The 26,860-nt window shown below is 51.9% G+C and overlaps 10 protein-coding genes across 10 annotated transcripts; 4 read left to right on the top strand and 6 right to left on the bottom strand.

The window, feature by feature from the left end:
- Positions 1–240: 240 nt before the first annotated feature.
- Positions 241–2,633, top strand: N7511_010811 (uncharacterized protein; the record flags this gene model as incomplete). Its single annotated transcript, XM_057133188.1, has 6 exons — positions 241–606; positions 963–1,481; positions 1,530–1,742; positions 1,802–2,155; positions 2,206–2,337; positions 2,385–2,633. 6 exons carry the CDS (start codon positions 241–243, stop codon positions 2,631–2,633), a joined length of 1,833 nt encoding a protein of 610 aa, XP_056981176.1.
- Positions 2,634–2,743: 110 nt separating this feature from the next.
- Positions 2,744–5,459, bottom strand: N7511_010810 (uncharacterized protein; the record flags this gene model as incomplete). The annotated part of the gene is made up of 4 exons (XM_057133187.1): positions 2,744–3,103; positions 3,152–5,191; positions 5,245–5,367; positions 5,427–5,459. The coding sequence occupies 4 exons, from the start codon at positions 5,457–5,459 to the stop codon at positions 2,744–2,746; spliced, it is 2,556 nt and encodes an 851-aa protein (XP_056981175.1).
- A 527-nt stretch (positions 5,460–5,986) lies between these two features.
- On the top strand, positions 5,987–8,102 carry N7511_010809 (uncharacterized protein; the record flags this gene model as incomplete). Its single annotated transcript, XM_057133186.1, has 9 exons — positions 5,987–6,161; positions 6,224–6,263; positions 6,310–6,792; positions 6,845–6,969; positions 7,021–7,215; positions 7,266–7,504; positions 7,557–7,613; positions 7,670–7,753; positions 7,803–8,102. The coding sequence occupies 9 exons, from the start codon at positions 5,987–5,989 to the stop codon at positions 8,100–8,102; spliced, it is 1,698 nt and encodes a 565-aa protein (XP_056981174.1).
- Positions 8,103–8,186: 84 nt separating this feature from the next.
- N7511_010808 (putative MFS transporter) lies at positions 8,187–9,875 on the bottom strand (the record flags this gene model as incomplete). The annotated part of the gene is made up of 3 exons (XM_057133185.1): positions 8,187–9,122; positions 9,185–9,418; positions 9,471–9,875. 3 exons carry the CDS (start codon positions 9,873–9,875, stop codon positions 8,187–8,189), a joined length of 1,575 nt encoding a protein of 524 aa, XP_056981173.1.
- An 823-nt stretch (positions 9,876–10,698) lies between these two features.
- On the top strand, positions 10,699–12,066 carry N7511_010807 (OSBP family protein; the record flags this gene model as incomplete). The annotated part of the gene is given in 4 exon segments (XM_057133184.1): positions 10,699–10,778; positions 10,790–11,131; positions 11,179–11,233; positions 11,290–12,066. 4 exon segments carry the CDS (start codon positions 10,699–10,701, stop codon positions 12,064–12,066), a joined length of 1,254 nt encoding a protein of 417 aa, XP_056981172.1.
- A 989-nt stretch (positions 12,067–13,055) lies between these two features.
- On the bottom strand, positions 13,056–15,783 carry N7511_010806 (putative RNAPII degradation factor Def1; the record flags this gene model as incomplete). The annotated part of the gene is made up of 2 exons (XM_057133183.1): positions 13,056–15,400; positions 15,492–15,783. 2 exons carry the CDS (start codon positions 15,781–15,783, stop codon positions 13,056–13,058), a joined length of 2,637 nt encoding a protein of 878 aa, XP_056981171.1.
- A 549-nt stretch (positions 15,784–16,332) lies between these two features.
- Positions 16,333–17,544, top strand: N7511_010805 (uncharacterized protein; the record flags this gene model as incomplete). Its single annotated transcript, XM_057133182.1, has 1 exon — positions 16,333–17,544. The coding sequence occupies one exon, from the start codon at positions 16,333–16,335 to the stop codon at positions 17,542–17,544; it is 1,212 nt and encodes a 403-aa protein (XP_056981170.1).
- Positions 17,545–18,681: 1,137 nt separating this feature from the next.
- Positions 18,682–21,611, bottom strand: N7511_010804 (putative DUF221 domain protein; the record flags this gene model as incomplete). The annotated part of the gene is made up of 3 exons (XM_057133181.1): positions 18,682–18,917; positions 19,012–21,469; positions 21,525–21,611. 3 exons carry the CDS (start codon positions 21,609–21,611, stop codon positions 18,682–18,684), a joined length of 2,781 nt encoding a protein of 926 aa, XP_056981169.1.
- Positions 21,612–22,701: 1,090 nt separating this feature from the next.
- N7511_010803 (fructose-bisphosphate aldolase FBA1) lies at positions 22,702–23,918 on the bottom strand (the record flags this gene model as incomplete). The annotated part of the gene is made up of 3 exons (XM_057133180.1): positions 22,702–23,262; positions 23,324–23,737; positions 23,811–23,918. The coding sequence occupies 3 exons, from the start codon at positions 23,916–23,918 to the stop codon at positions 22,702–22,704; spliced, it is 1,083 nt and encodes a 360-aa protein (XP_056981168.1).
- A 944-nt stretch (positions 23,919–24,862) lies between these two features.
- On the bottom strand, positions 24,863–26,707 carry N7511_010802 (putative ubiquitin C-terminal hydrolase; the record flags this gene model as incomplete). Its single annotated transcript, XM_057133179.1, has 1 exon — positions 24,863–26,707. The coding sequence occupies one exon, from the start codon at positions 26,705–26,707 to the stop codon at positions 24,863–24,865; it is 1,845 nt and encodes a 614-aa protein (XP_056981167.1).
- Between the last annotated feature and the right edge of the window lie 153 nt (positions 26,708–26,860).

Genomic DNA, 26,860 nt, shown 5'->3' with positions numbered 1-26,860 from the left:
CAGGCGTCAAAACAGTAAACGGCTCTGACTGTTGAACCTGATTGGTCCCCGCATGAAATCTAGTCTGACATCTGATGAACGCCTTCAGCTGAGGCATCCATCAACCCTCTCGTTAACTCGTATTCGTGAAGCCTGGGTAAAGTGCCCCTGTTGAGTTCTGCTTTATATCGGAACTCCTACCAGGAAGCCCATCATGAAAACCCTGAAGTATCAACCATGAAATCACCATCCATTTCACCTATGTCGCAAAATGATACCCCCAAGAACCACTCCCCACCGAATGATCTCAAACAAATCAAAGAAGTATTAAATACAATACGAACGCAGATCGACCAATATATTGACTCTCAAAGACCCGCATCAACTCTAATCAAGCAACCCCAATCCCAATGGTTCCCTCAAAGCGAAGACTGGGACCAAAGAAGTTTCGAAAAATGGATACGCTCCCTGATTCCAATCCAATCCAAACTCGAACGTATCCGACTCAAGTTCTTTGCCAGTCTGAGCAACTCAACTACCAATCTTCGCGTCGGTATAGGCGGCCAGCTGGATGATTTTCCTCTTAGGACGTTAACACCAAGTAGACGAAATGCCGCGCCTATGATCGTGAGTCAAAACCCCCTGGCTCTGTTACCATGGGGTACGCAGCCTCTTGATTGTAGACTGAAGCCACTGTTTGATGCGTGGCCTAAACATCTGGCGTGGGATCCTGGTTTCCGGGATCCTTTTCTTTCTGCCAGGGCTTTACAGAAGCAGTTTTCTCATATTGACTGTCCTGAGGAGGATCTTTATTGGGTGTTTGAAAAAAACGAGAAGAGTCTATTTGTCCAGATCTGTCGGATGGAGTATGACGATCAGGGATGTCCTATATTTGTTTCCGAGTCTTGTCTACAACAATCTCTATTAGAGGTAGGGTTAAGTTATCTCTATGCTGCAAGTGTCCCACTAACTCCCTTTGCCAGAACATCCCCAAAAGCTGCTTAGTCCTATGGGAACCCAGTCCAGTGCGCAAGAAGAACCAGAGAAGACATTCGCAGGAAAAACCCTGGATGGGCCTTGGATGCGGCACTATAATGCAAGTCCACTCTCGCAATATCCTTCCTAAACTAACACCCAACAGCGACATAAACCTCCAAGACACATCCATCCTCCCAATGAACGTAATAGCCTTCATCCTCTGGCGTCTCCGACACGCCGAAGACACCGGCTACCCATCGCACCGCGAAAAGACCTTCGCTCTCGAATACCTACTATCCTTCGCCTCACGCTGGAACGCTCTCCCCCACCCAGTCGGCTCCTTCAGCCAGAACATCTCCATCTATTTCAACATTCGCTGGATGGATATCAGCAAGATGCCGCGCGTGTATAACGACACAGACCTAGGTCTGCAGATCAAGCGCGAATCAGGCGACATACCGCATATCAACCGGAAGGTTCCTATCGATTTGCATCTTTTGGAGGTTCGGCATGGCGTTTGTCTCGTGAGTACTATCCAGCCGTTGCCGTATTATTCGTTGCTTCTACTGCAGGATCGGGAGCCTTGTGCTGCTGGACCGCTTAGAGAGCATGTTGCTGTTGAGTTGGCTGAGCGGGCTGAGAGGATCTTTCGAGGGAGAGGTGGGAATGTTGGACGGTTGACTGCTGTTGGGTTCTTTTTGGCATTTTTGTCGGTGCTTCTGGAGACGGTGGGAGGAAATTGGGATGTGTCTTTGGATAGGCTGGATGAGACTCTGGTTACGAGTGTGAGTGCTTATGTCGGGTTTCTTGTCTTTCTGTGGGTTGCTGCTGACGAGGAAGACAGTTGAGTGAGCTCAAACGAAGCAGGAGGCAAGATCTTATGTTTGACAATGATCAGTTCTCCAAGTCGGATCAGTATTTTACTGCTTTGCAAGTGCTTCGCATTTGCAGTGATTGGATTAAACAGGTTAATCAAGGGCTGAAGACTTTACATAGTCAGATTGATATATCGAAAGCAAGCTTGGACGATGATAGTGATGATGATACCAATGCACATACGGCCCAAGACAAAGAAGAGGAGAAGAAACGACTGGACGACATGTTTTCTATTGTAATGGCCGAGAACGAGGCGAGGTCTCGACCGCTGCTGGACCGCATTGAAAGAAAAGTCGAAGAAGTCAAAAGCCTTCGCGATGGTGTGAGGAGTGCTTCGACCAATATTGCATGGTATATACTGACGCTGTTTAGCTCTTCAATGCCACTTCTGTTCGAGAAGCCTCGAAAGGAACGAGCCTTGCGGAGATGAGCGGGCGACAAAATCAGTATATTCTTGTCTTCACCATTGCCACTGTGGTTTATCTGCCCATGAGCTTTGTGACGGTATGAAGTTTCATACAAATTTTAATCACCACACTAATATATGCTAGTCTTTCTACGGCATGCACCTCTTTGATCAGAGTGACAGCTCATCCACTTCCCAAGCACCATTTATCGCTACTTTTGTGGTGCTATCGCTGGCGACCTATATCCTAGCAGCCAGCGGGCTTTGGTTCGTCAAGGATAGAGCAGAAAACAAGTCAATCAGAAGAGAGAGTTCCTGTCCTGATGAGAAGGGAAAGCAGCATCCAATACTGTTTGGTCTGCCGTCTCACAAAAGATCGGATTCAGTCGTTTAATCCAATAAATCAGTGAATCAACATTGGATTATCAATATTCACAATTTTAGTTAAACTAGCTTCAAGTCTGCCTAGCCCTCTAAAATCGAGCTCAATCGGCCGAAATAAATCTAGAGCTCTCCGGGTCTATAACTGCGCCACGTCTCAAAGCCAACCTGTTCATACCACCCATCCAGCGCAACCCAGTCTACAAAGACACCCTCAATGCCTCGCTGTTTCATATTCTCAACGGCATGACAAACCAATGCCAGACCAATACCCGAGCTGCGTTGATCTTTATCAACTCCCACACAACCAATAAGTCCCGTCTTCGGTCCGCAGATTTGCGGGAATGCCCAGACGTGATAGAGGGCAGGTGATGGCTCCAGCATCAACGTCCATCCGACTTGGTGGCCTGCCGAGTCGAACGCGACCATCACGCTGTCAGGATATTTGTCTGGATGTAATGTGACGTAGGCGTGTACCCAACTCTGTATAGAGGTTAGTGAGAGTAGACGATATGATTATGTGACACATACGGAATTATGAGAGAAGTTCTTTCGTTGGCCGATAAGACAGGCATCGTAGTCTGCAGATTTTAATGGCGCAAAGCGAAAGCCTCGATCCCTTGCCCGAGTCATGTACTTCTCGGGCGATTGGAAGTTGCGGATGTCTTGGTACAAGTCAACTGACCGGGCATCTTCCGGGCTTAATCGGAAGCCACGATGGGTAAAGAAGTGCTGGACAGTTTCTGGCAGCTCACGAGGAATGCCAGGCCAGAAGCGAGGGAATGAACTACCTAGCTTCACACTATTGATGCCGAATTTGGCGCGAACGTTTGCCCGTGTTTCTTCCAACAGAGCGATTCCAACACCTTGGCGTTGATAGCTTGGTGATACCGCGAGAACAGCGATGTGAACGGTGTTCGGCTCGCCTTCGGAATTTGTGTAGGCCAAACAAAAGCCTACCAGTTCTGACCCAAGGCGAGCGACGAAATGATGGCCGTAAGGACGAACTATCAGAGAGCGTAGACTGTCTTCGGGCAGCTTGTAGGTCGGTAAAGCCTCAGCCCAGACGTGCAGAATTCCATCCAAGTCATTCTCGGCGTTGAACGGCGTTACTGTCGCCGAGGTCTTGGTCAAAGCATTAGGCCCCACTGGAAGGGCTCCAGTGGGTATCAGTGCACCGAACATGATATCAGCAGCCACAGAAAACGCTTCGATGGTTGGTTCGTATGTGGTGATGTAGGTTTTGACCTGGGGGTCTTCAAGGAAGTCATAAGGATTGCAAGCCGCAATGTGTACCAAGTTGCTGATGCGTCCAGCAAGCTCATGACCAAGGGATTCCTGATATGGTGATTCGCGCGCATTGAGAGATGTGAAGATGACAGCATCTGCAACCTCGATCACTTGCCATTGTTCCGGCGTTAAGCCTGATAATCCGTATCGAATTTCGGCAATTGAGTTGTTGTGCTGTCGTAGAACATCTAGATACCGAGTGGACTGGTATGATCCTTGTCGTCCCATTCCTTCGCCATCAACTGCACCACCTGCCGGAGTCTTGTCTCCGGGGAAGAGGAAGATGATAATGGAAGTCTTTGACAGTGGAAGAGTGCCAGACTTATCCCGAACAAGGGTTGTTGACCGAGAGTATATGTCCATAGTTGTTTCGGTAATTCTTGTATTGAGCAGGCTGAGCTCTCCAAGGTTGCTTTGTTTCAGTGCTCTATCCCAGTTCAAAAACTTGTCTTTCACAGTGACAACATGGCGACAAGCATCCGCCAATCGTGATTGCTCAATTGTGCCAGCTTTGATAGCTTCACAGACTTTCTTGATCGAGTTTACCTGCACCTCATATGTATGACAGATCATAATGCTATCACTGCCAGCGCGTAGAGCCAGCACTGAGCCTTCTTCGGTGCCGTACGTGGACCGGATACCATCCATTTCCAAGCAATCTGTGATGATCATGCCGTCGTAGCCCATATCCTTCCGCAAAATACCCATCAAATTTGGGGAAAGAGTTGCAGGGCGAGTCAGATCGATACATGGTAGCGAGATATGAGCAGTCATGACAGTCTCTATTCCCTCGGCCACAGCCCGCCGGAATGGAATCAGCTCGCAGCGCTCCAACTGATCTCTAGTCTTCGGGATCACCGGCAACCCATAATGCGAATCAATGGCTGTATCGCCATGGCCCGGGAAATGCTTGATGCTGGGAATGATGTTCTGTTCCCGCAAACCCCGCGCAGCTGCGCTCGCAAAGCGTCCGACGAATTCAGGATCGTCGCCTGGGCTGCGCACACCAACCACGGGATTCAGAGGCTCGGAATTAATATCTCCGACCGGGGCATAGTTCATGTTGATGCCGAAGAAGCTCAAGGTTTCCCCAGTGGCTTTCCCCGCACTGTAGGCACACTCCGGGTCATGCGTTGCGCCCAGGGCCATAGGTCCAGGGACCTGGGCAGCGATCGGAGGAGAGATTCGAGTGACAAACCCATTCTCTTGGTCAATGCCGATGAACAGCGGTCGCTCATGCCCAGCCGCTTTGGCTTCATTTTGCAACGCTACCGTCAAGGCCTGTCGCAGAACGTTAGTCTATGCAGCCTGATTTGAAACGGGGCCAGTCGTACCTGAAGCTGGACTGCATCATCAAAGTTCCGCGCAAAGAGAACAATACCGCCGACGTGGTAGTCATGGATCAAAGTCTTGATTTCTGGACTTGGGGTGCAGCCATGGAACCCCACCGCGAACAGCTGTGATTGTGAGAACAGTTCAGTAGGGCGCGCAGCAAGAATGGATCAGGTTATCCTACCTGGCCAACCTGCTTTTGAAGATCCGACGCCATTTTGCCAGGTTTGTCAACGGTAGGCGGGTTAGACTCGCAATCCCAGTCACAACAGAAGGGATTGACGATCAGCTGGGGTTCCACACTCGTGTCAAGACAAGTGTTTCAGCAAAATCACCTCGGTTCTAAGACAAAACTCTCCCGCGAACCAGTCAACAAGGTGGTGTAGCAGTGTAGCATTGAGGTTGAGGTGACCTTATGCGGGGTAGTCTTTCTCTTGACGTTTTTTTTTGTTTTATAGCTTGACAGGATCACTATAGGTGGTAACGTGATATGAGATATATTTGGCATAGATTGAGATAAATAGTATAGAATATAGAGAACTGCCATGGTTTCCCAATGCCACCGTGACCTTAGCCTTATCCAGTGGTCTCAGACCCAATGGTGATCGAGTATCAGCACAGTCCTGGAGAAACCCCAACCCCCGACAACAGGGATATTCAGCAAGATAAGAGTGATGGAATGCGGGGTAACCGTGGTAACCTGGAGTGATTCGGTCGTCCGCAGTTCACAACTTCACAACCACCATGGAGGAGTTACGGACTGCCAGTGAGGCCGTGAAGGACGATGGAGCCAACCTAACCACACAGCCTCACCCGACTCTGGAAGAGTATGAACGGCTATTTGGAGTGGACGAAGATGCATACGAACAACCAACCACCACAAGGAAGGAACTATGGTCCTACTATCTCTACTACAACGGTACGAGGTCTCTCGCCAGATCAGTGGACAAGCATGAGAGACTGACTCGGTATGTCTGATAGGTGATAATGGCGTCGGCCCAGGTTCCTACAGTCAAGCCCTGTAAGTACACTATCACCAAAGCTCACACCTCCACTGATATCCAAAGCTTCCAATGGGCCCTCAATGGCGCCGGGCATCAACCCGACACAAATCCGCCCAAGCCGTGTAGCGGTTCATCGGCTTGTGTAGTACCGTGGGCAGGCGGTACCCGATCTGTAGCATCAGTGGTTCTTATTGCGAATGGTCTCTGCTTTGCATTCATGACCGTGATCTTTGTGTGGCTTGGAAGTGCCGCGGACTACGGCACTTTTGGTCGGTGGCTTCTCTTGACGTTGACAGTAGTATGTTGGGCGCTGCAATATGGCATGATGGCTATTCGACAGCCTAGTCAGTGGCCGGCAGCAATGGGCATGTATGTTGTGGCTTATGTTGCCTACGGCGCAACGCTTGTCTTCTATGCTGCTGTCTTTCCTCGTTTGGCTCGATATACGCCACACGTGCGAAAGGCTAGGGAGGAGGATCTGAGAGAGGGGAAGATTGATCAGGAAGAATACGATGCCATTGAGTCTTTGGAGAGAAATCATATTAGGTGAGATGCTTGTGGGGGTGCTTTTGGTTGGATTTCTACTAATCCTATACAGCAATATCTCCACTGCGCACAGTAATATTGGGTACTTGCTCACACTCGTCCTCAATCTGAGCGTTTTGCTTCCTTTGCAAAACAACAGTTTCTCGAATAACCTGGCACTTTGCCTGACCAACTCATGTGGGTTTCTCTGGGCTTACTAGACTTGTCTCAACATCTAACATCTTATAGATTGGGTCATCCTTGGCATCTGGTGGTTCATCTTCCAACAAAAAAGACCTGGTCCGAAGATCCCAAAGGGCTCAAACTATGCAACTATTGGGTTCAAGCAGATATGGCTCGCCATCCGGGAGATCAGATCTCTTCCTCAGACATTCATGTACTTTTTTGCTTACTTCCTCCTTGCGGATGGCCTGAATACAACTGGTTTGTGGTACCTGATTTGTCTATGCACAAGTTTTGCTAAAATACGCCAGGGACCCTCGTCAACATCATCCAAAACGATTACGTTTCTTTTTCATTCTTACAGATTACCTATCTTGGCATTACCCAAGCTGTCTGCTCGATCACATCAACCTTTGGCTTTTGGTACATACAACGATACTTCAAGTTCAAGACAAAGACCATGTTCTTGTTCACCAACTTTTTCAGTGTCCTCATTCCACTTTGGGGCATGATCGGATTATGGACTACTCGTATTGGATATCATAACATAGTATGGATCAATCAGAGCCCTGCAATGTCTCATTACTGACAGCATATTCTAGTGGGAATTCTATTTCTACAACGTCATTTTTGGACTCTTCCAAGCTCCATACTATGCGGTAGGTCCAGTTTTATATTGCAGTATTCCCAGGGTCTGTTGCTGAATTTGCGGTAGTACGCTCAAACCATGATCAGCGAGCTCATGCCTCGCGGTTACGATAACATGTTCTTTGCTCTATTTGGGATCACAAACCGAGCTGTAAGGAATCTACCCGTTTCCCCATTTTCTCATCTAATCCATTATGCAGTCTTCTATCATCGGTCCCAATGTCATTCAGGCCATCATCAACAATACGCGCAACAATTGGATGGGCTTTCCATTCCTTTTTGCGATTTGCGCTGGCGCTATGATTACTATTGGATTTGTCAATGTAGAGAAAGGTCGAGACGATTGTCGAAAGTTTACCGAGCAACGCAAGATGGACCGAGTGGTGGCAGAGAGTGGACTGGATGCTGATACTATTTCGAAGGGGAAACAGGCTGTTAATATTGAAGATGCTCCCGGACTGGGCAATGGACACGCGAGCAGTTCAGCTCTGGAGAATTGACATCCTTAGGGACGAGAAGATGCATTGCTTAACGATTCAATTGTCATTCTATCATTAGATTATTGGTCAATCAACACCTCATATTCAAGCCGCAGTCTCACACTTTTCGGCATCCTGCTGTGTACTTTTAACCTTCTTCTCAGCCTTCTTCTCAGCTTTGCGCAACTCCTTCTTCTCAATCTTATCACGCCACTGATCCCCGAAGATGGTAGTAAGCCAAACCCCAACACCAGAACAAAACAAGAATAAAGCGCTGATGGTACTAAACCACCCAACCCCCATAGCCTCAACAGCCGGCAAAACAAGCCCAGACCCAAGTGCACCAAAGAAATAGCGGAACATATAACTCCCAGCAACGACCTCCGCACTCCGTCCACTCGACTGCATGACATCCAGCGAATAAGTATTCAAACTAGGAAAACAAAACAACTGCGCAACACCCTGGAAGAACATCGCCAAAACAGGAACCGGAATTCCACCCACTGCCTTATCAACCGTCCATCCATAAATCAAAATACAACCCGGCACAACACCCCCGAGGAAGAAAATGCAGGACTTGAGTCTGTCTTCCGGAACGCGCACACCCCCTCGCTTCCGAATCCATTTCTTGACTGTGTAATCGGCCCATCGCCCACCCATGAACGTACCCACGAGGTACCCACATCCAGGAGCGATGTAGAAAAGACCAGATTGGATGGGACTTGTCAGATGGAAACGGGGATTGAGAACATAGCGGATGGGCGTGAGCAATGAATATTGGTTCCAGACTAGAGCGCCAGCGCCGAGACCCGTGCAGAACAGGTTTGGATACGTGAATAGCATGACGGCGACGCGGAGAGGGGAGATGCGATGCCAGAGGAACTTGGCTTTTTGGAGGAGTGTTTGTTCGGAGAGGTCATTTTTCGTCAGGTGGGGGTATGTTTCTGGGAAAAAGAAGAAGACGAGGACGGTGCCGAAGCCTCCTAGGGCTGTTTGGAGCCAGAAGATGTCTCGCCAGGAGCGGAAGGTGACAATTACGCCCTGTTTTCTGGAGATTAGATCTTTTGTGACCAGGCTTTTCGGGTGAATGGGGATAGGCCTACACCGATGAAGGGACCAAAGGCTGGTCCGATTAGGGTTCCTGATAGGAACCAGCCTAGGGCTGTTGCTCGAGCACGTGGCTCATAGATATCACCTAGAGCCGAGCTGCCAACTACCAAGAAGGAGGTTCCTTGGAAGGCGGTTAGGACTCGGAAGATATAGTATGCTGGTAGGTTCGGGGCGAGAGCTGTGCCGATGCTAAAAGCAAAGAAGAGCAATGCACTTATGAAGAAGATCTAGGTGCAATTAGTTTCCATGCTCACCACGCCGGTTGCTGTAACGACCTACCGGACGTCGTCCCCAGACTTGGCTGAAAGGTCCCCAAAATGGTGCTGCAATACCCATAAAGGCCATGTACAGGGCATTGCTGGCGTTGATCACGCTGCCAGTGGTGTTGTATGTTTTTGCCACTTCAGGAACACCGGCGAGGATCGAAGTGGATGAGATAGGGGCTAGGAAAGAGCAGAAGGCGAGGATAAAGACAATCATAGTTTTGCGAGCCGGAGAGAAGCGAAGATATTGTTCTGCGTCGACTTCGTGGAATGCATCCGGAGCTGGCATATCATGGTGAGAGACATGGCTCCGGACATGGATGAGATTGGCTGGATCTGTTTCTCGCTGTGATGAGGATCTTTGGATGTGTTCATCGTTTTCCCATTGATCGTCGCTGGAGGCATTGGATGCTGGAGACATGTTGGGTGTCCAGGGGTCAACGAGCACTCGATATCTTATGGGCAACTAGGCTAGACGTTCTCAAATGTCCATTCAACGTTGAAGAAACTGGAAACATTCAAGTTTGGAAACTTTCCGAGGGAATTATTGAGTGGGATATCCACCAAAAATGCCTTCAATTGGATTGAATCTGGTTCGAGGAACTATGAAAAGAGAGAATTTTACACAACCAAGCACATTTCACACTTGAAGCGTGAGTCACAGCAAGAAAAACGAGACCAAGTGCATTATCTCTGCGAGATCGGCGAATCCTCTGGCCATACAGTGCCTTTTTGTCCCAACATAGGACTTGCTATCTCTTTGGGGGGGTCCATCGGCCACTGTGATTCGGGGAGAAGACCGGGGAAGTAGCCGAGTAGGGCCCAGGGGCGGAAAAGAATCCGTCCCGAGGGCTATTGGGTACTTCCACATAGTTTAGCCTGATAGAATAAGGAAGGCCAGCATTTACCAAGAGCTCGACCAGGCCCTAGCGATATAGTGGCGGGGTGGTCCACTAAAGAGAGTGTGTACTGTACCTATACATAGGGGTGGAATAGTGGAATCAGTGATCAGTGGACAACCTGGCACTGACAGTAAATAGTTGCAACGGTTGACACTGACATTAAACCGTTCCCATATGCAAAATGCATAAATCGAAGATCGCACGTCGTCATCCCCAAGTGTGGCTGTTCACGATCGACCCCTGATCATGACGTTATCCGCTTCTGACCGCCAACACCTTTTCCCCTCCCCTCCATTCTTTTTTTTTTTTGGTTGTACTGTATTTGACCCCAGAGTTATCAAGATGTCTCCTCAAAGCCAGGTTCCCGCCCACAGTAAGGGCTCATGGACAAGTTTCCTCAAGGCACGTGTCCCATTTCCCAGGTCTGCTCCAGGCTAACAGATTCCCAGTCGATTGCCTCGTTTAATGGTGATCTTTCCTCGTTGACAGCTCCTCCTTTCATTCTGTCGACCACCTCCCTTACCGAGTACTCTGCTTACTGGGCCGAACACCCCGATGTCTTCGTGGCACCTGCGAAGGAAGCCGATCCGGAGAAGCGGGCTCTCTTGGTCCTCAAGTGGTTCCTGAGCACCCTGCACCAGCAGTACTGCAGCCGCAGCGAGAAGCTCGGCAGTGAGAAGAAGCCCTTGAACCCATTCCTTGGTGAGCTCTTCATTGGTAAATGGGAGGGAGGCGCAGATGTGGGAGAGACTGCTCTGATCAGTGAGCAAGTCAGGTATGCGGGACCTCTCCAAGAAGCTAGGCAGCAGCTAACAATCGCAGCCACCACCCTCCTGCCACCGCGTACGCGATCCGGAACGAGAAGCATGGAGTCGAGGTAAGAGAATAACGATAGTGTCGCCCGCATGCGAATCCCATACTGACCATCCACAGCTCCAAGGCTACAACGCGCAAAAGGCCTCGTTCTCAAGTACCATCCTCGTGAAGCAAATCGGCCACGCCCTGTACTCTCTCACCCCGGCAGGTTCCCAGGAGAAGGAAACATACATGATCACGCTACCAAACCTGCACATCGAATCGCTGATCTACGGTTCTCCGTTCGTCGAGCTGGAGAAGTCCTCCAAGATCGTCAGCAGCAGCGGCTACACCGCCAAGATTGACTTCTCCGGCAAGGGCTGGTTGAGCGGCAAGAAGAACACCTTCACCGCGAGCCTGTACAAGACCGCCGAGGGCGAGAAGAAGCCTCTGTACACGGTGGATGGCCAGTGGTCCGACAAGTTCAACATCAAGGACGCCCGCTCCAAGGATATTATTGACAGCTGGTGCACAAAGGAGAACCAGACCACTCCGCTGACCCTGGCTCCCATCGAGCAGCAGGATCTGTACGAGAGCCGCCGCGCCTGGAGCGACGTCGCCACGAACATCCAGAAGGGCGACATGGACGCCGTCTCTGGGTTCAAGTCTCGCATTGAGAACGCGCAGCGTGAACTGCGCCGCACTGAGAAGGAGGAGGGTCGCGAATGGGAGCGCCGCTTCTTCAACCGGATTGAGACCGAGAATGACCAGATTCAGGGTCTGGCCAAGGAAGCCGATCTCGCTTTCGAGACTGACAAGACTGGCGGTATCTGGCGCTTCGATGCGAAGAAGGCCGAGGGTGCTAAGCCGCCTTTCCACAAGATTGGGGGCGAGGGTCTGGGTCTCACTGAGTAAACAGTGAACTCTCCTCAGGATTGGTCTTGGGCCTCACTTGCACCCACATAGAGTTGGCTTCTTGAATTCCTATTGTTTTTGTACCGTGTCATGCTGCATTTCAATTGTATATAGTTTCCGGTCCGGGCTTGAGCCATTTACTTGCTTATATGCTTGGAATTGGCGGCTCAACCTTGCCATCTAATGATATGGTATCTTCAGGTATCTTGTGTGAGGTGTAGAGCAGATGGGTGAGTACACGTAGAGTTCAAAAGTAACTAGAAAGAAAAAGATATGTTGCGCACACTAACAAAGTTGTTATGGACTACAATTATACAAGGAAAAGATCAAAGTTCTGCATGAAGTTCCATACTGATCGTACAGGACATACATAAATCATCACACTTTTAGCCCAGAACGCAACTGAGCATTGGATCTACCTCTACCAGACCCATTGAGCCATCATAATCATAGACCGATATTGCACAAGGTGTGGGGAGAAAAAGAAACAGACACAGAAGAGAAGGAAGCGTAAACAAGAAAAAAAAAAGAAAAAGAAAAAGAAAAGCAGAAGAGCAAGCAGAACCGTCAGAACAAGTGACACACCGGACCCGAAGAGAGACAGACACCGACTACCTAGGTAGAGAGTAAAGAAAAGTGAAATGAACCTAGAGAAGAAGGGGTGAATTTAATACAGGCCCATCAGAAGAGAGCAGAGCACAAAGAAAAAAGCGACAATAAAAATAGGAATAAAGCATAACGGAACAGTCCCCCAAAATCAAATAAAACCGGCCAAGCTCCCCAGAGTAGAGATTACACAGATGAGGAAGAGAGAAAGATGAAGCGAAAATGGTCTGGGTTCATTCCGTCATGTCGTTGAGACATCCGGATTACCCTGGTAACGTTATTGTAGACAAAAAACAATACCCTTTTCAAATCACCCGAAAATGCAACGCCATATGTGTTTGGTGGGTCATTATGTCTCCCCTTTCGTTTCTTCTTTCATTTTTTTAGTGACCGTAGTTGCCACCCCAGCCGCCGCGGTTGTTGGAGTTGCCGTAGTAGTTAGCAAAGCCAGCACCGTAGCTGCCGTAGCCAGAGGCCTGGTGGCCCTGAGTGGCGGCGCCTTGGTGAGCACCGAGTCCACCAAGTCCACCGTACTGGGGGTTCAGCTGGGGGTAGCTACCGAAAGCCTGGGTTTGCTGGCCCTGGAGAGGAGGGATACCGCTCTGAGCCTGGGGCTGGCCGGGGGCGCTGTTGGTAGCGGAGCCGGGGCGGTTCTGCGCGAGAGAGGGGCTAGGTCCACCGGCCTTGGAGGCTTCGAAACCCTTGGTCTCGTCGGCAGCCACGGGGGCCTGTCCGGCGATGGGAGGGTTCTGGCCGAAGCTACCCTGAGAGCGGCCAAAGACGTCGGACATTCCAGTGCCGAAGGCGTTAGTGCCAGTGGCGGACTGCTGGCTGTCCGAGGGCTGAGCAGAGCCGGTGCGGCCGTAGACGGAGTCACGACCGGGAATGGCCTGAGCAAAGCTTCCGGCATTGGCGGGGGAGGACGAGTGTTGGTCGTAGGAGAAGCCAGCGTGGGGCTGACCATACATGCCACCCTTACCGGCGTAAGGACCGTACTGGCTGCCGTAGTACTGGGAGTTGTGCTGCTGCTGCTGTTGCTGCTGCATGTAGTGGTCTTCGTAGCGACGGGCATCATCGTACATAGGACGGTTGCCACGGCCGTACTGCTGTCCCATCTGGTTCATGTAAGTAGCGTAGTGGGGGTTGTTGTAGTAAGGGTAGCCATAGCCACCATAGCCGTGCTGAGCAGTCTGGCCAGGCATGTGCTGAGCAGTGGGGGTTTGCTGAGTGGCGGGAATGGTAGGGTTAGGGGTGTTGTGTCCACTGTTGTTGGCATCAACAGGGCCGTAGCGGCTGGGAGGCTGCGTGGTAGGGATTTGAGCCTGGGCCTCAGCACCGGACACACCAAATCCAGCTCCAGCGCGGGGTCCGGTGGGGGCATCCTGGGTCTGGCCGTAGCTGCCATAGTAGTTGTAGGGGAAACGCTGCTGGTCGGCGGCGTAGAAGGGAGAGTACTCGCTGCCGGTGGTAGCGGCGGGTTGGACAGGAGCCTGGGCCTGGTTGGCGAAGGGCTCGGGAATCTGAGGCTGGGGCTGGCTGACCTGCTGAGTGAAAGGGTCGAAAGGCTTCTGCTGAGACTCAGAATAACGGGCAAAGTCGTTGAAGGAGTCGGCGGCGGAGGCCTGGGGGACGGGAGGTAGGCCAGGGGCGGGGCGGCCAGCAGCACCAGTCTCCATGGAGGGGGGAGCCTGGGTGGGAGGAGGGAGAGAGGCACGAGGAGCAACGGGGGAGTGCTGAGGGGGCTGAGCGCGGGTCTCGGCCTCCTCGCGGTTCTCATCAATGTCGACGGAGTCACCGTTCAAGCCCATGCTGCCGAACTGAACGGCAGCACGATCCACAGCATGGTTGCCAGGCATGACAACAGCCTGCTGCTGCTCCATGACACGGCGCTGCAGACCAGGGGTACGGCCCTGCTTGGTAGCGCTAGGAGGGTAGGCAGAAGAGGTGAAACGGGAAGGAGTAGCGGCGGCGGCGGTGGCGGGGTCGATGCCACTGCCAACAGTGCTGGCGGCAGTCGCAGTAGGAGCGGGAGCGGACACATCGGGAATACGTTCGAGGTTGGTCTCAGTCAAGTCGTTCTTAAGAGCATTGGCAGATGTGTTAGGAACGGCGGGAATGACGGGTTGAACGGGCTTTGCGACGGGAGTCTTCTGCGAAGCGGCGGGCACTGGAGCGGGTTCAGGAGCGGGGGCGGGAGCAGAAACAGAGGGCTCGACAGCGGGCTCAGCAGGCTGCTCCGGGACAGGAGCAGAGGGAGCAGGTTGAGCCTTCTTCTGAGGCGGAGGAGGGGCTGGTTTGGCGAACAGACTAGCCCATCCCTTCTTTGTTCCCTCTGGGATCACAGTGCTCTGGGTATCAGGCGACTCGGTCGAACCCCATGCGCCACCGGTTGAAACCTCGGCCTCGACCTCAGCCTCCTCCGTCTTGTTGATGGGCGTTTCCCATGCAGATACAGCAGGGGGTGCAGGCGCAGGCGCAGAAGTCTCTACAGCACTAGCGACGGGGCGAGTTCCGTTTGTTGCGGCTCCAGCGCCAGCGCGACCACCGCGACCACCGCGACCCCGGTCTGCGCGAACACGACCACCACGAGTGTCTAATCCACCACGGCCACGGGTGGCACGAGCTGAAGCTGCATTCGTTTCGGTCGGGGGGTTTTGGGCCTCCTTGGGCTTAGGGCGAGTCCGGTCTGCGGTCTTCTTCTCAACCTTGCCCCACTGGGACACATTACCTGCACAGCTCGTCAGTAACATGTCCTTGAATTATGAAGTTCGACAATCCTGAGTCAATGGGGAGTTAGAGAAAAATGGGGGGTGCTCGACCTTCGCTAATGCGCTCAATTGCTTCCAAGAGTTCGCCATTCGAGTCTTCCAGAGCAAAGACCAGATCTTCGTCTTTCCAGTCGGGGAACATTTCCTTAAGCATAGGCAGAGTGTCGGAGTACTTCTTCTTCATCTGTCCAATTTCGCCTTCCTCAAAGGATGAGACGTCTGAGTTATCGTTTGCAGATCTGCTGCTTCCACCACGACCGCCTCTGGAGCTGAAGCCGCCACGGCCACCACGGGCGGATACTCTGCCCCGCGAAGCGGAGGACCGGTTCTGAATTTCGGACATGTTGGTAGATGGATGTGATGAAGAGGTCGGAATTGGGGAGTTGGGTCACGATGGGAGTTTCGGGGTTCGAAGGGAGGAACGTATATGGGGATGCACCCTCGCAGAAAAGAGGATCAGCACCAAGACCACAGGCACGGGGCCGATACAAGAAAATAAAACAAAAGAGTTGAGGGAGAAAAGCGCAGGAGATGGGAGTTGAAGGAAGGATCAAAAGCTAACGGAATCTGAGTTGCTCCCTCAGGTCTTGGCACTGCCTGGCTTTTAGCGAGTGGCGCTTATTGGGTGCTGGGGGGCGTACAGAACATGGGGTTGAGGCTACGGGAGAGGGATAGTGCTATATTGTGGTGGAGAGATCTGGCCTACGAGGCAGTTTAGGCTAGTTGGTCCTTGCCATTTGGTCGACTCTTACGCATTGTCGACCTGTTCAACTTGGGGTGTTCGTCGACTCGTCATGCATTGGTTCTCACCGCCCTGGGACCTGACTTCTCTACGCTTTCGTCAGCCCATCCTGACTCTGTAACTGACTGCCCATCACCCACTGCCCACACGATGAAGGGCACTTCCATTTTCCAATTCAAGTCCTGGCCTAAGATCCACCAGCCGTTGCCAAGGACGCCTCGAGAATCTCAACAGCTGCTCAATGCCCTCACGACCTCGTTCCGTCGTCAGTTAGACCAGGCCTATCCCGCGGTCAGCCATGACCGACTGCTGCCACATCCCGATTCATCGGCGCATGCCACCGATTTACATCTGCAGAATATCCTCGACAATCCTCTGTTCCGTATAGTTCCGGCCAAAGCCAGTCCTCAGGAAACCGCCGTGTTGCGAAGCATAGAGGGACAGCGACGGTTAGCGGAAGAACCTATGGTGGTTTTTGACGAACTCGCTGCCGCCGGTTCTGCCACTGCGGCCAATATCAATGACTGTCTCAAGTCTCAGCTTCTTCTTGCCAGGTCTTCGGAAGATATGAGGGCTTCTCGGGCTGCGGGGAGAATCGTAAATTGGTATTGGGCATCAGATGGCGCTTCTCGACAGTCACTTCTCCGTACTCGGTCAGCGACGATCTCGTTGACCAAATTCATGGTTGCCGAGGGACTGCAGAGCACTGCCTTGAAGTGGCTGGAGACACTCATGGTCAATGACCTCGGCAGCAAAAACGGCAAGATGACAGAAGGGCTCGCCAGGCAGACGTTCAGCCATCTCCTCGTCGACCTTATCGATGCCGAGTTACACACCGGCAACGGATTTAGCTCGGCAATTGCAACCTACCTGCGTGTATGCCAGATGCATTTCCAAGGCACCTGTTCTCATAAATCACGGAAACCAATGCTCCTGGCCGCAGGTGCTCACCTCAGCCGTATGGCCGTGGAGCAAAAGCCAGCGGAACATGAGGTATCCGAGGCAGTATACGACCACTTCAAGGACGTCATTTCCGTGTTATCTCCCCGGTCTTTGTTAGTGGCATCTGTAGCCATCTGTCATCCAACAACCCCAGAAGCCCGTCCATTCCTTCAATTCGTGGACAACCTGTCCCCAACTAAGTTCCAGGCTTGGAACGAGGTCAGACGAGATGCATTTTTCGATATTGGTACTGAGGCACTTAGGGTTCTCATTGAGCAAAAGAGATTCCGTGATATTTCCCGCCTGGAGCAAAATATCTCAGCTTTGCTGCCAGAGAAGCCCGCACCAGCAACCAACGAAAGAACTGATACACATATTTCGGATGAGGACCTCGCCCGCCTGAACTGGAACTTGACATGATACCCTTACATTAATGACTGAACGAATCTCATACCCTTGCGCAAGCATACCCCCACAAGCCACATCTGCCGCAGAAGGCACACCGCTGTGCCCTCAAATCGCTTTTACATTCGTGCATCACACTGCACAGGGATACAGTACGTCCCGAAAGTGGTGCAACCGCCTACACTCTTTGAGTGATTCTCTGGCCCCACCGTCAAAGAAAACTGGATCATATTAGGAATAGCCCTGGGATCTCCATATTCCTGTACCAGTCCCGATACCGTGATTTACACCTTTTTGTGAATATACGGTGCTCGACCTTGTAACTGTATTGGCGATCCAAGAACTTTTCTATTGAAATGTAAATAAGTCCAACACCAGAGCTTGAGAGTGCCTCGAGAATCAGGCGATCCCTGGTTACCCAGACCGCGAGTGAAGGCCATCCGTAATCTGCCCTGCACTCGATCTCGAGGACATACGTAGTTGGTGAATACTGGACTGTATCACGGTAGAGAGGATATTGTCGAATATCAATTTAATAAATTCATGCCACTTTTGTGAGTAATGAGCCAAGATCACTGGATCTAAGACTTGGTGGGGCCATTCTCCGCATCAAATTTGGGAGATATCAATCTCGAGTCTGCAACTTAGACTTGTTATCGATCTCAGTAGTACTCCCATATGAGGCACTTTGCTCCATGACATTTCCAGAACTGTGTTCCCAATACAAATATTGACCAATTGACTGTAGTTCTCGGACTATGCTGTATATTCGTCTATTTGGAGAAATGAAACTACATCTGTCCTACTACGAGGTAACGTTATCCAAACCACCAATGCCAAAGGCAGCAACATACAATGAGAAAGAGGGAGAAATAACAATGTAATGATAAAGATCAATAATATAGACATTGATATACACAGACACCAAAAATACAAAGTGAAATAAACAGATCTATATCCACAAAACTCTGTACGGGAGAACCAAAAAGACCAGTCAAGCGGGTTAACAAGGGAATGAATCGTGACCTTCGTGTACAACAAAAAAACAGAGAAAGAGAGCAGAACGCTAACCAAATCGCCATTCCAACCAAAAACCCCAATAGATTCATATGCAATATTTGAGAAATGCAACATGCACACAGTATTCACAGACTACCGCTGCGAGCGATAAGCCTCATAGGAAGTAAAGCTCGGCTCATCCTCCTGCTCAACGGGGCCATAGCCACGCGTGCGCCAGCGATCAAGCGGGTTGACATCCGTCTGGGCAGGGGTCTGGGCATGGCTGAGAAGGTGAGACTCGCTCTCGTCCATGGGGTTATAGACACCGGGGACGGAGGAGCTGCTTTGGCCCCGGGAAAGGGGAACCCGGAAGGCAGGGTGGATAAGGCCTGTGGGGTCGGCTGGGGGAGTGTGGCCCTCGTGTAGTTTGAGGGGGGGTGATGGAAGGGAGGGAGGGAGCTGGGGAGGAGGCGCGCGACGAGCTGGGCGACCATTCGCCGCCTAGGTGGGAGCGTGGGGTTTGGGAGCGTTCGGTCATCAGGTCTTCTGGGCGGCCGTAGATGCCGCCTCCGAATTCGTCGCGGAAGTCGGCGCGGTCCTTGAAGTAGGAGAAGTCCAGGTGGTTTTCGGGGACGACTTCGAATGGGGCTGGTTCTGCTTTTCCGGGTTGGGAGGCGAGCATGGGGTTCATTGCTATGTCTGAGTATTCGCCGCCTGTGTCTCCTTGGTCGAGACGGCCTTGGTAGATTTCCTTGAGGGCTTCTGCGGCCTTGGCGTGTACCATTGGTGTCATCAGAGGTTTGTAGAGGGCTGGGTGGCCGAATTTGGAGTTGAGACGTTCGGCAGCCTTCTTGCTGGACTTTTGGGTGCCCAGGGCCTCGGCGTCTGTGAGGTTGGCGCGGTTGTAGTATTCGATGTCGGCATCGAAGGTCTTCATGCAGTAGATCTTGAAACCGATCATGAGGAAGGGCAGGGGCGCGACGCAATACACCATGGTCCAGGAGCCGTTGGACTTGGCAACGAAAGCAATGATGACGTTGGCGAGGATTGTGGCGAAGATCAATCGGTTGAATAAGACTCTCCAGTATGAGCCACCGGATTCGTTCTTGGTAACAAAGACGTACATCAGTAGGTACTTCTTTAGCATGGCGTCAACACCAAAGTACAAGGCCGTCACTGGCAACACAATCGGCTGCAGGGTTGCATAGCAGAGAGCAACAGTAGCATAGAAGAGAAAGTAGTTGTAGTAACTGGCATAATCGAACGGTGGCGGCGCAGTCCATTCAATGGACTGTCGAGGTGTCGGTGAGAGGAACGTTCGAGCAAACCAAACCCAAACCATGTTGACCAACTGAACAAGATCGATAGCAGCACCGAGGTTTCGCTGCAAAAGATACGTCACCCAGAACGGCGACACATTGCAGAGCGCAGAGATCAGCGTAGCGTAGAACCGACTGTCAACAATGGCTTGCCAAGCGTTCTCATGACCGGTGTTGGTCTTTTCAACAACGGTAGCGACGAAAGTCCAAGCAGCCGAGAAAAGGGAAAAGACGATCAGATTGTTGAACACGAAGAAAGCGTAAAGATGACCCAAGACATGACGCTCTCGCGAAGTCTTGGTCTTACTACCACCCTTGATAGAAAGACGACGGAAAATGATCGGCAGCACCAAATAAACCAACGAAGTGAGCGCAGGTGAGGCAATACCCTGAACGGCAGCCCACACAGTCGGGTTCGCGTTCAACGAAGTCTGGAAATCATGCCAGACAAGACCCAGGTTGTTCAAGTTGGCCAAGAAAATAGCGATCAAGCCGTTAGGAACAACCCACACCAATGTCAGACAAGCAACCCAAATGAAAGTCATGAAACGCTTCCACTTGCGCGCTCCCTTGGAAAGAGGCAGGTTCTCCCAGATAAGATCGCTAGGCCGCGGCGCAAGACTGATGACCGTTCCCTGCGGAGACTTGCGACGAGCCTTCCACGCCACAGCGTGCGCATGCTCGATATTCTCCCAGCTAGCGAATCCATAAGGCATGGCGTTCCGGCGATCAATCGAAGCTCTGCCGTGTTTGATCTCCTCTTCCAACACCCGAATTCGCACAGTCAGGTAATCGATCGCATCTACCTTTCCACCAGTGTATTTGCTTCGCTGGCTACGAGCAGGGCGTGTCATGGGTCGTTTTGCGGGCCTTCGGTCTGGGTTCTTCAGATATTTGGCCAAGACAGATTCGAGCTCTCGGACTGCTTCTTCGTGCTCCTTGATGATGCGAGGCAAATCCCTAACATTTCGTCCAATCGCAGCGCGGGGAATGGCGGCGGTTGGGTTCGCCTGATCGGTCAGTCGCAGGATTCCCTCATCGGTGCGATCGGCGGGTGGGATGTCGGTGATCATGAGAGTTCGGGCATGCAGACTGCGCTGGTATTCAGAGCTCTGGAAATATTGTCTGCGCAGATTCCGCACGGCACGGTAGTTCCTCCACAAGAAGAATGCGATGATTATATCGAATGCCCAGGCACAAACAACCTGACTCCAGATTGGTGTGCCATACACGTTGACGGGCGTCAACAAGGCAAATTTGGACTGGGTGGTTCCGTCGCCGGTGCTTTTGCTTTTAGTGACGTTGATCGGAATCATAACGAGGCAGCCGATGATGCTGAGCAGGATAAAAATGTTGCGGCACATCTTAGTGAAGCGCAGGAAGATTGCGGCGTCCAGTCCGACGGTTTCGACGAGTTGGGCTTCCCGTGTGTTGAGTACGGGCTTGACCCAGGAAAAGAACCCTTTGCCCACTGGCGGTGGAGCGTGTTTGAGGTCTGCATGCTTAACCTTGGGTGCGTAAACCAGCGAGTGACGAGGTCGGATGAGGGAAAAGAGGAGGGCGAGGAGGACTGTGACGCCGAGCGAGGTACCGAGCGAGGTCCAGATGGCAGTGGTAGCGAACTGGGATGAGTTAGCGGAGATTATCTCCCTGCTCCTTGCCGATGATTTCACCTACAGAAGACTGAAAGGGATTCTGAATGAGTTTGAGGAACTCATCAGTCCCGTCGTCGCGGACCTTCAAGACCTTGGAGATCGCATCCATGGCGACAGCTCAAACGAATGGCAAACCGGCATAAACGAAGGGCCGGAGAGAAAGAAAGAGCATGAATGGTGAGAAAACGAAACAAGAACACCAAGATGCGGAGCAAAAAGAAGTGAGACACACGAAGCCCAAGAATGAAAGAAAAGTGGACACAGGTCTAGGTCTCGCTTTGGTTATTATTAGAAGCCGATGCGGATCTTAACGTTCCCCAACTTGGCAAATTCTTAGTTCTGCAGAGTGCAATATCATCTCCCACGGCTCTCGAGATCAGCTCTCGGTGCGTCAACATTCTACGTGCCTTGTGGCGTTTCAACACGTTTGATCTCTCCATCTGACCCATACCCATCCGGTTCATTGGCAGACCGCCACCCTGTGTTGAGTGGCAGGCCAATCAGGCACCTTATCACGAGATGTTCTGGAACATTGTCATTGTTGGGTCCTGTGGTAACACCTCAGCCATGTAGGTCCCAATAAGGTACCAATACGTGTGCCAGTGTGTACCACTGTGGGTTTGAGGGTTGAAGTTTGAAGTTTGAGATTTGAGATTTGTCTCGAGTCACAGTTTGTTGTGTTTGTTCCGATTTTGGTTACCTCATGTCTCGCCTGAGGCATCCAATTGAAAACTTAGATCGTCTAAAACATTCTACTGTTTAAGTCATTAGTGTTAACTTAGTGTCTTGGAAAATTTTACCAAGTTATTTTTGGAGTTTCTTCCCCCTCAATGATGCAGGACAATGTCCAAACTGATGTAACTCTACTAAGACTTCGGCAACTTCCGCCCGATGGTCATCAGCTGAAGTCAAGCCACATAACTGGACCCATCTCCTGTTCATTTAACTTGTGGGAAAGAAAGCTTTGAAGGGTCAAGTTGTACTCTACGGCTTACTAGAAGTAGCAAAAAAAAATACTATCATCAGAAATTCATATTCCAAGGAGCGGTCAGAGACCGTACGGACATTCATTACAGCGTGTCAGAATACAACGCAGCATACAACCAAGACGCCTTCATCCCCGGGCGCGCCCATCGCTTTTTCGGCAGCATGAAGAGAGGATATGGGAATCAAAGAGAAAAAGAAGAGACATCACACATTTACAGCTGGCCAGAAGTGTTGAAGTCCTCGAGGGCCTCCTGGACACGCTTGCTCATGGTCTTCTCACCCTCACGAACCCAGACGCGGGGGTCGAAGAACTTCTTGTTGGGCTTGTCAGCACCGTCGGGGTTACCGACCTGGCTCATGAGGTAGTCCTTGTTCTTGAGGACGAAGTCACGGACACCGGTCAGGTAGGCGTACTGCATGTCAGTGTCGACGTTGACCTTGACGACACCGTAGCTGATGGCCTCCTTGAACTCGGCCTTGGAGGAACCAGAGCCACCGTGGAAGACGAAGAAGACGGGCTTGTCAGACTTGGAGCCAGTCTTCTCGGCGACGTACTTCTGGTGCTTGGAGAGGAGCTCGGGGTGGAGCTTGACATTACCGGGCTTGTAGACACCGTGCACGTTACCGAAGCCGGCGGCAATGGAGAAGTAGGGGCTGATGGCAGCGAGAGCGTTGTTGATGGCCAGGATGTCCTCGGGCTGAGTGTAGAGGGAGTTGTTGTCAACATCCTCGTTGTTGACACCATCCTCCTCACCACCGGTGATACCGATCTCCTACAATGACATTAGCATGGAACTTAAACAGATCAAGCCTTTAAGTTTGGGGTTGACTTACCATCTCGAGCCACTGCTTCATGGGGGCAGCACGCTTGAGGTAGGCGGCGGTGGTGGCAATGTTCCAGTCGACGGGCTCCTCAGACAAATCGATCATGTGGGAAGAGAAGAGGGGCTCGCCGTGGAGCTTGAAGTAGCGCTCGTCCTCATCGAGCATGCCATCGAGCCAAGGCAGGAGCTTCTTGGCGCAGTGGTCGGTGTGGAGGATGACGGGGATACCGTAGGCGGGGGAGACGCTGCGGATGTAGTGGGCAGCGGCGATGGAGCCAGCAATGGAGGCCTTCTGGTCACCGTTGCTCACACCCTTACCGGCGAAGTAGGCGGCACCACCCTGGGAGATCTGCAGAACGACGGGGCAGTTCTGGTCACGAGCAGCCTCGAGCGAAGCAACAACGGTGGAGGAGGAGGTGACGTTCTAAAATGGGGGAGGTTAGGATTGATGATTGATGATTGATGATCGATGATGATGACGAGGATGGATCACTCACGATGGCGGGGATAGCAAACTGCTTCTCCTTAGCGTACTCGAAGAGACGGAGGACATCGTCGCCGACAATGACGCCGGACTTGCGGTTAAGTTGTTCCAGGACACCCATGATGAAGTTTGTACAAATAAAGAAGATATATCTAGAAAAGCAGAAAAGAAGGGGAAATGGTCAGTACAAGTAGTCAATCCTTACCGAAGGACGAAAGCGGGCAGATTTTAAATAGGAGGGGCATGGAGGGGCAGAGCGTCATCGGTGAAGGCAAACTCACCGGTCAGTGGAGCTGTGGAACTGAGGTCAGAATGATTTCAGGAGTTTGAGAGAGTTAATGCCTTCTATTTGTATGGCCCGGTGCTCTGTATCCCGGTCTACTCCATCCCCGTTCTAGCCCGACGCCGGTTATACATTCGGGAGTATTGAGACTTGTGGAAGGGGTTACGAGTGACGAGTGACGAGCTACGAGCTATGAGCTACCAGCTACCACCTGGGCAGCTACATAGCTGATGACTACTGTAAGGGTTTCGAGGTTTCTGCGCGCAGAGAGACTCTCGACCATGATTCATCGCAACCAGGACTGCTTCTCCATTGAATCCTGTAGGAAAGAATTAGCCCCCCCTCCGTGTTTTGTTCGTAGCGGGGAACCGAGGAAATTCGAGGCCGTTCGCCGGATTTCCACCTGCAAGCTTGAAGCAAACCGGTCGATTCTACACCCAGTCCATGTTCAATCAGTCAATCCGGTGGACTGGAGCTTTTTTTTTCTTTCCCTGTACCCAATGTCTCTGTGGTTCCAAGCTCAACCAAGTCTGAAGAGGAGCTCGATCTGCAGGTGACATCATCGGAAAGGGAACAACCGTTAATCGGCACTAAAACCTCAACAATTGTCTCATCTCACATGTTGGGCACCCGAACGCTAAGTTATGATTTGAGGAATATTCAGGACTCTGCAGGGTGAACTCTTTGCTTCTGTCTTCCATGGGATATGGTTCGCACATGGATTCTACGATAGATCTAACTCCTATTTACAACGAAAAATAGACTCGAATCCTCCGATGCGATCAACGCCTCTCGGCAGGGCTCGGGTCGGGCTTCTCCAACTCGTAGAATAATAGGTAGACTTCCCGTTGCATGCCCAGCACATCAGAAGTCTTGCATTCCTTGATCTTCTCGTCGGAGATGCGCCACCAGCGATCCATCGGCTTGCGACGGCGTCGAAGTCGCGAACTGACCCCCGTCGAAGTGTCCAGAGACGGGCGGGGTATGCTGCGGGAGGGGCGGGGGGCGGAGGTAGAGGTACTCCAGCGACCCTGGTCACCGGTTGGGCTGTTGCTGTCCGAGGGGGAGGTGCTCTGAACGGAACGCCGCGAGCTGGACGTCGTCGGTCGCGGAAGGGGAGGTGTGAGCCGGGTGGCCGAGGCCGAGGCCCCCGAGAGCGAGGTCGAGGAGTTGGTGGTCGAGATGCTGCCATTGAGGTCGGGGTCGGGACTACTACGGGGCGCGATCCGCGGGCTTGGAGCGGCCGAGGGGTTCTCGCTGGCAGCACGACTTTGAGCATAGGAGCTGAAGACCTCGGGGGTGGAGAAGGGCGGGTATATATGGTTGCGCCGGAAGGATTCGTAGTGACCGCTGTGGTGACTGCCCTTGTGGCAGACAATGGCTAGCAGCTTGTACCATTTCTGGCTTAAGATGCTGCCCAGAGGAAGCCGTTCAGGGAATGAGACCTTGGCGGCATTCTTGCTCGAACTGCTCCGGTCAAAGATCGATCGTGACAGGTGAATGGCGATCACTTTGGGGAACGCCGTGATACGCATATGCCGTGCAATTCGGCGCTTGGGGACTGTCTCGGACGGAGGAAACACAATGCCCTCGAGCTCGCCTTCGGGGTCAGTTTCCATCGCCTCACGAATGCGGGCAATTTCTTGCTCCAATCGGTCCTTGTCGCTCTGTGCTCGGGCACGGGCTAGCTCTTGCGACTTGACCTCCACTGCATGCTGCATGCGACACTTATCGCAACGGAAATCTTCAATGTATTCAGTCTTTAAAAGACCATCGAAACACGAGCTCAGCGTAGTCGAGCTCTTCTGTGGCACCTGCAATGTCAAGTTGACAAAAGCCGTCTGGTTCGGCTTGTACTGATAATGACAGAACTGACACTCAATCTGAGACTCCATCTTGCCTTCAAAGGGGAAGCCAGACTCCTGGTCAATCGCCTTGAGCTTAGTATCAATGATGGCCGGCAATCCATTGGGTGAGCCATCATCAACGCGGACTTCTACCTCAGAAGAGCTCTCCAACGGAGTCCCCTCACGCGCATCACCAAGTGTCACCTCAGCAGCCGCAGAGCCAAGTGCTCGCTTTCGAGCACGCACTCCCGCATGATATTCATCACACAATCTCTCAAGAACAATCTGCAGGAACTCCTGCGCATCCTGCTGATTGCGACTAATACGCGTGCGGAACGCGTACTCCAAAGCCTGGATGAAGTCACGCGCAGAAATTGTCTTCTTGTAGATAGGCCGCTCGTTCAATCGGTCTAGCATCTCCTTCAAAGCCCGTGTGGTGATACCCTGCTGCAGCTCCCGCAGCTTGTCCTCTTGCGCTCCGGTGAGCTCACCGTCACTCGGCACCGTGTGGTATGTCTCTGGTCCATCCAGATGCCGCCGGTGCAGTTCGTGGATCAGGTAAACTCGCAGGTCGCCTAGGCCGGCCAGGGCTTGCAGCACGGAATTGATGAAGCAGTCATTGGCCAGATTGGACAGGCCTACAATGCTTTTCTTGCGATTGCTGTCGTTTGATTCTTCGCCGTCGATTGTGTAGTTTGGTCCAAAGACGTAGAATAGGGCCACGGCGGCCAGTGAGGCCCCCGCCGCGTAGGCAGCGACCGTTGTCGGCTTCTCTTGCATCGGGGCAGGAGTTAAGGGTTCGGCGTTTCGCGTGTTGGTAAGGTGTCGAGGCAGGGAAGGTTCGGTCTCATCTCATTGCCCCATCGCCGGCTTGGCCCGAATAGTGGCTTGTGGGGGGGTTGAGTGTTCGTTTAGTGGAGGGTGTGGTTCAAT

Source organism: Penicillium nucicola, assembly GCF_028828085.1.
Source record: "Penicillium nucicola strain IBT 29836 chromosome Unknown utg000010l, whole genome shotgun sequence".
Lineage (NCBI taxonomy): Eukaryota > Fungi > Ascomycota > Eurotiomycetes > Eurotiales > Aspergillaceae > Penicillium > Penicillium nucicola.
The sequence above is the reverse complement of the archived record's forward strand: the minus strand, read 5'-3'. Positions and strand labels throughout refer to the sequence as shown.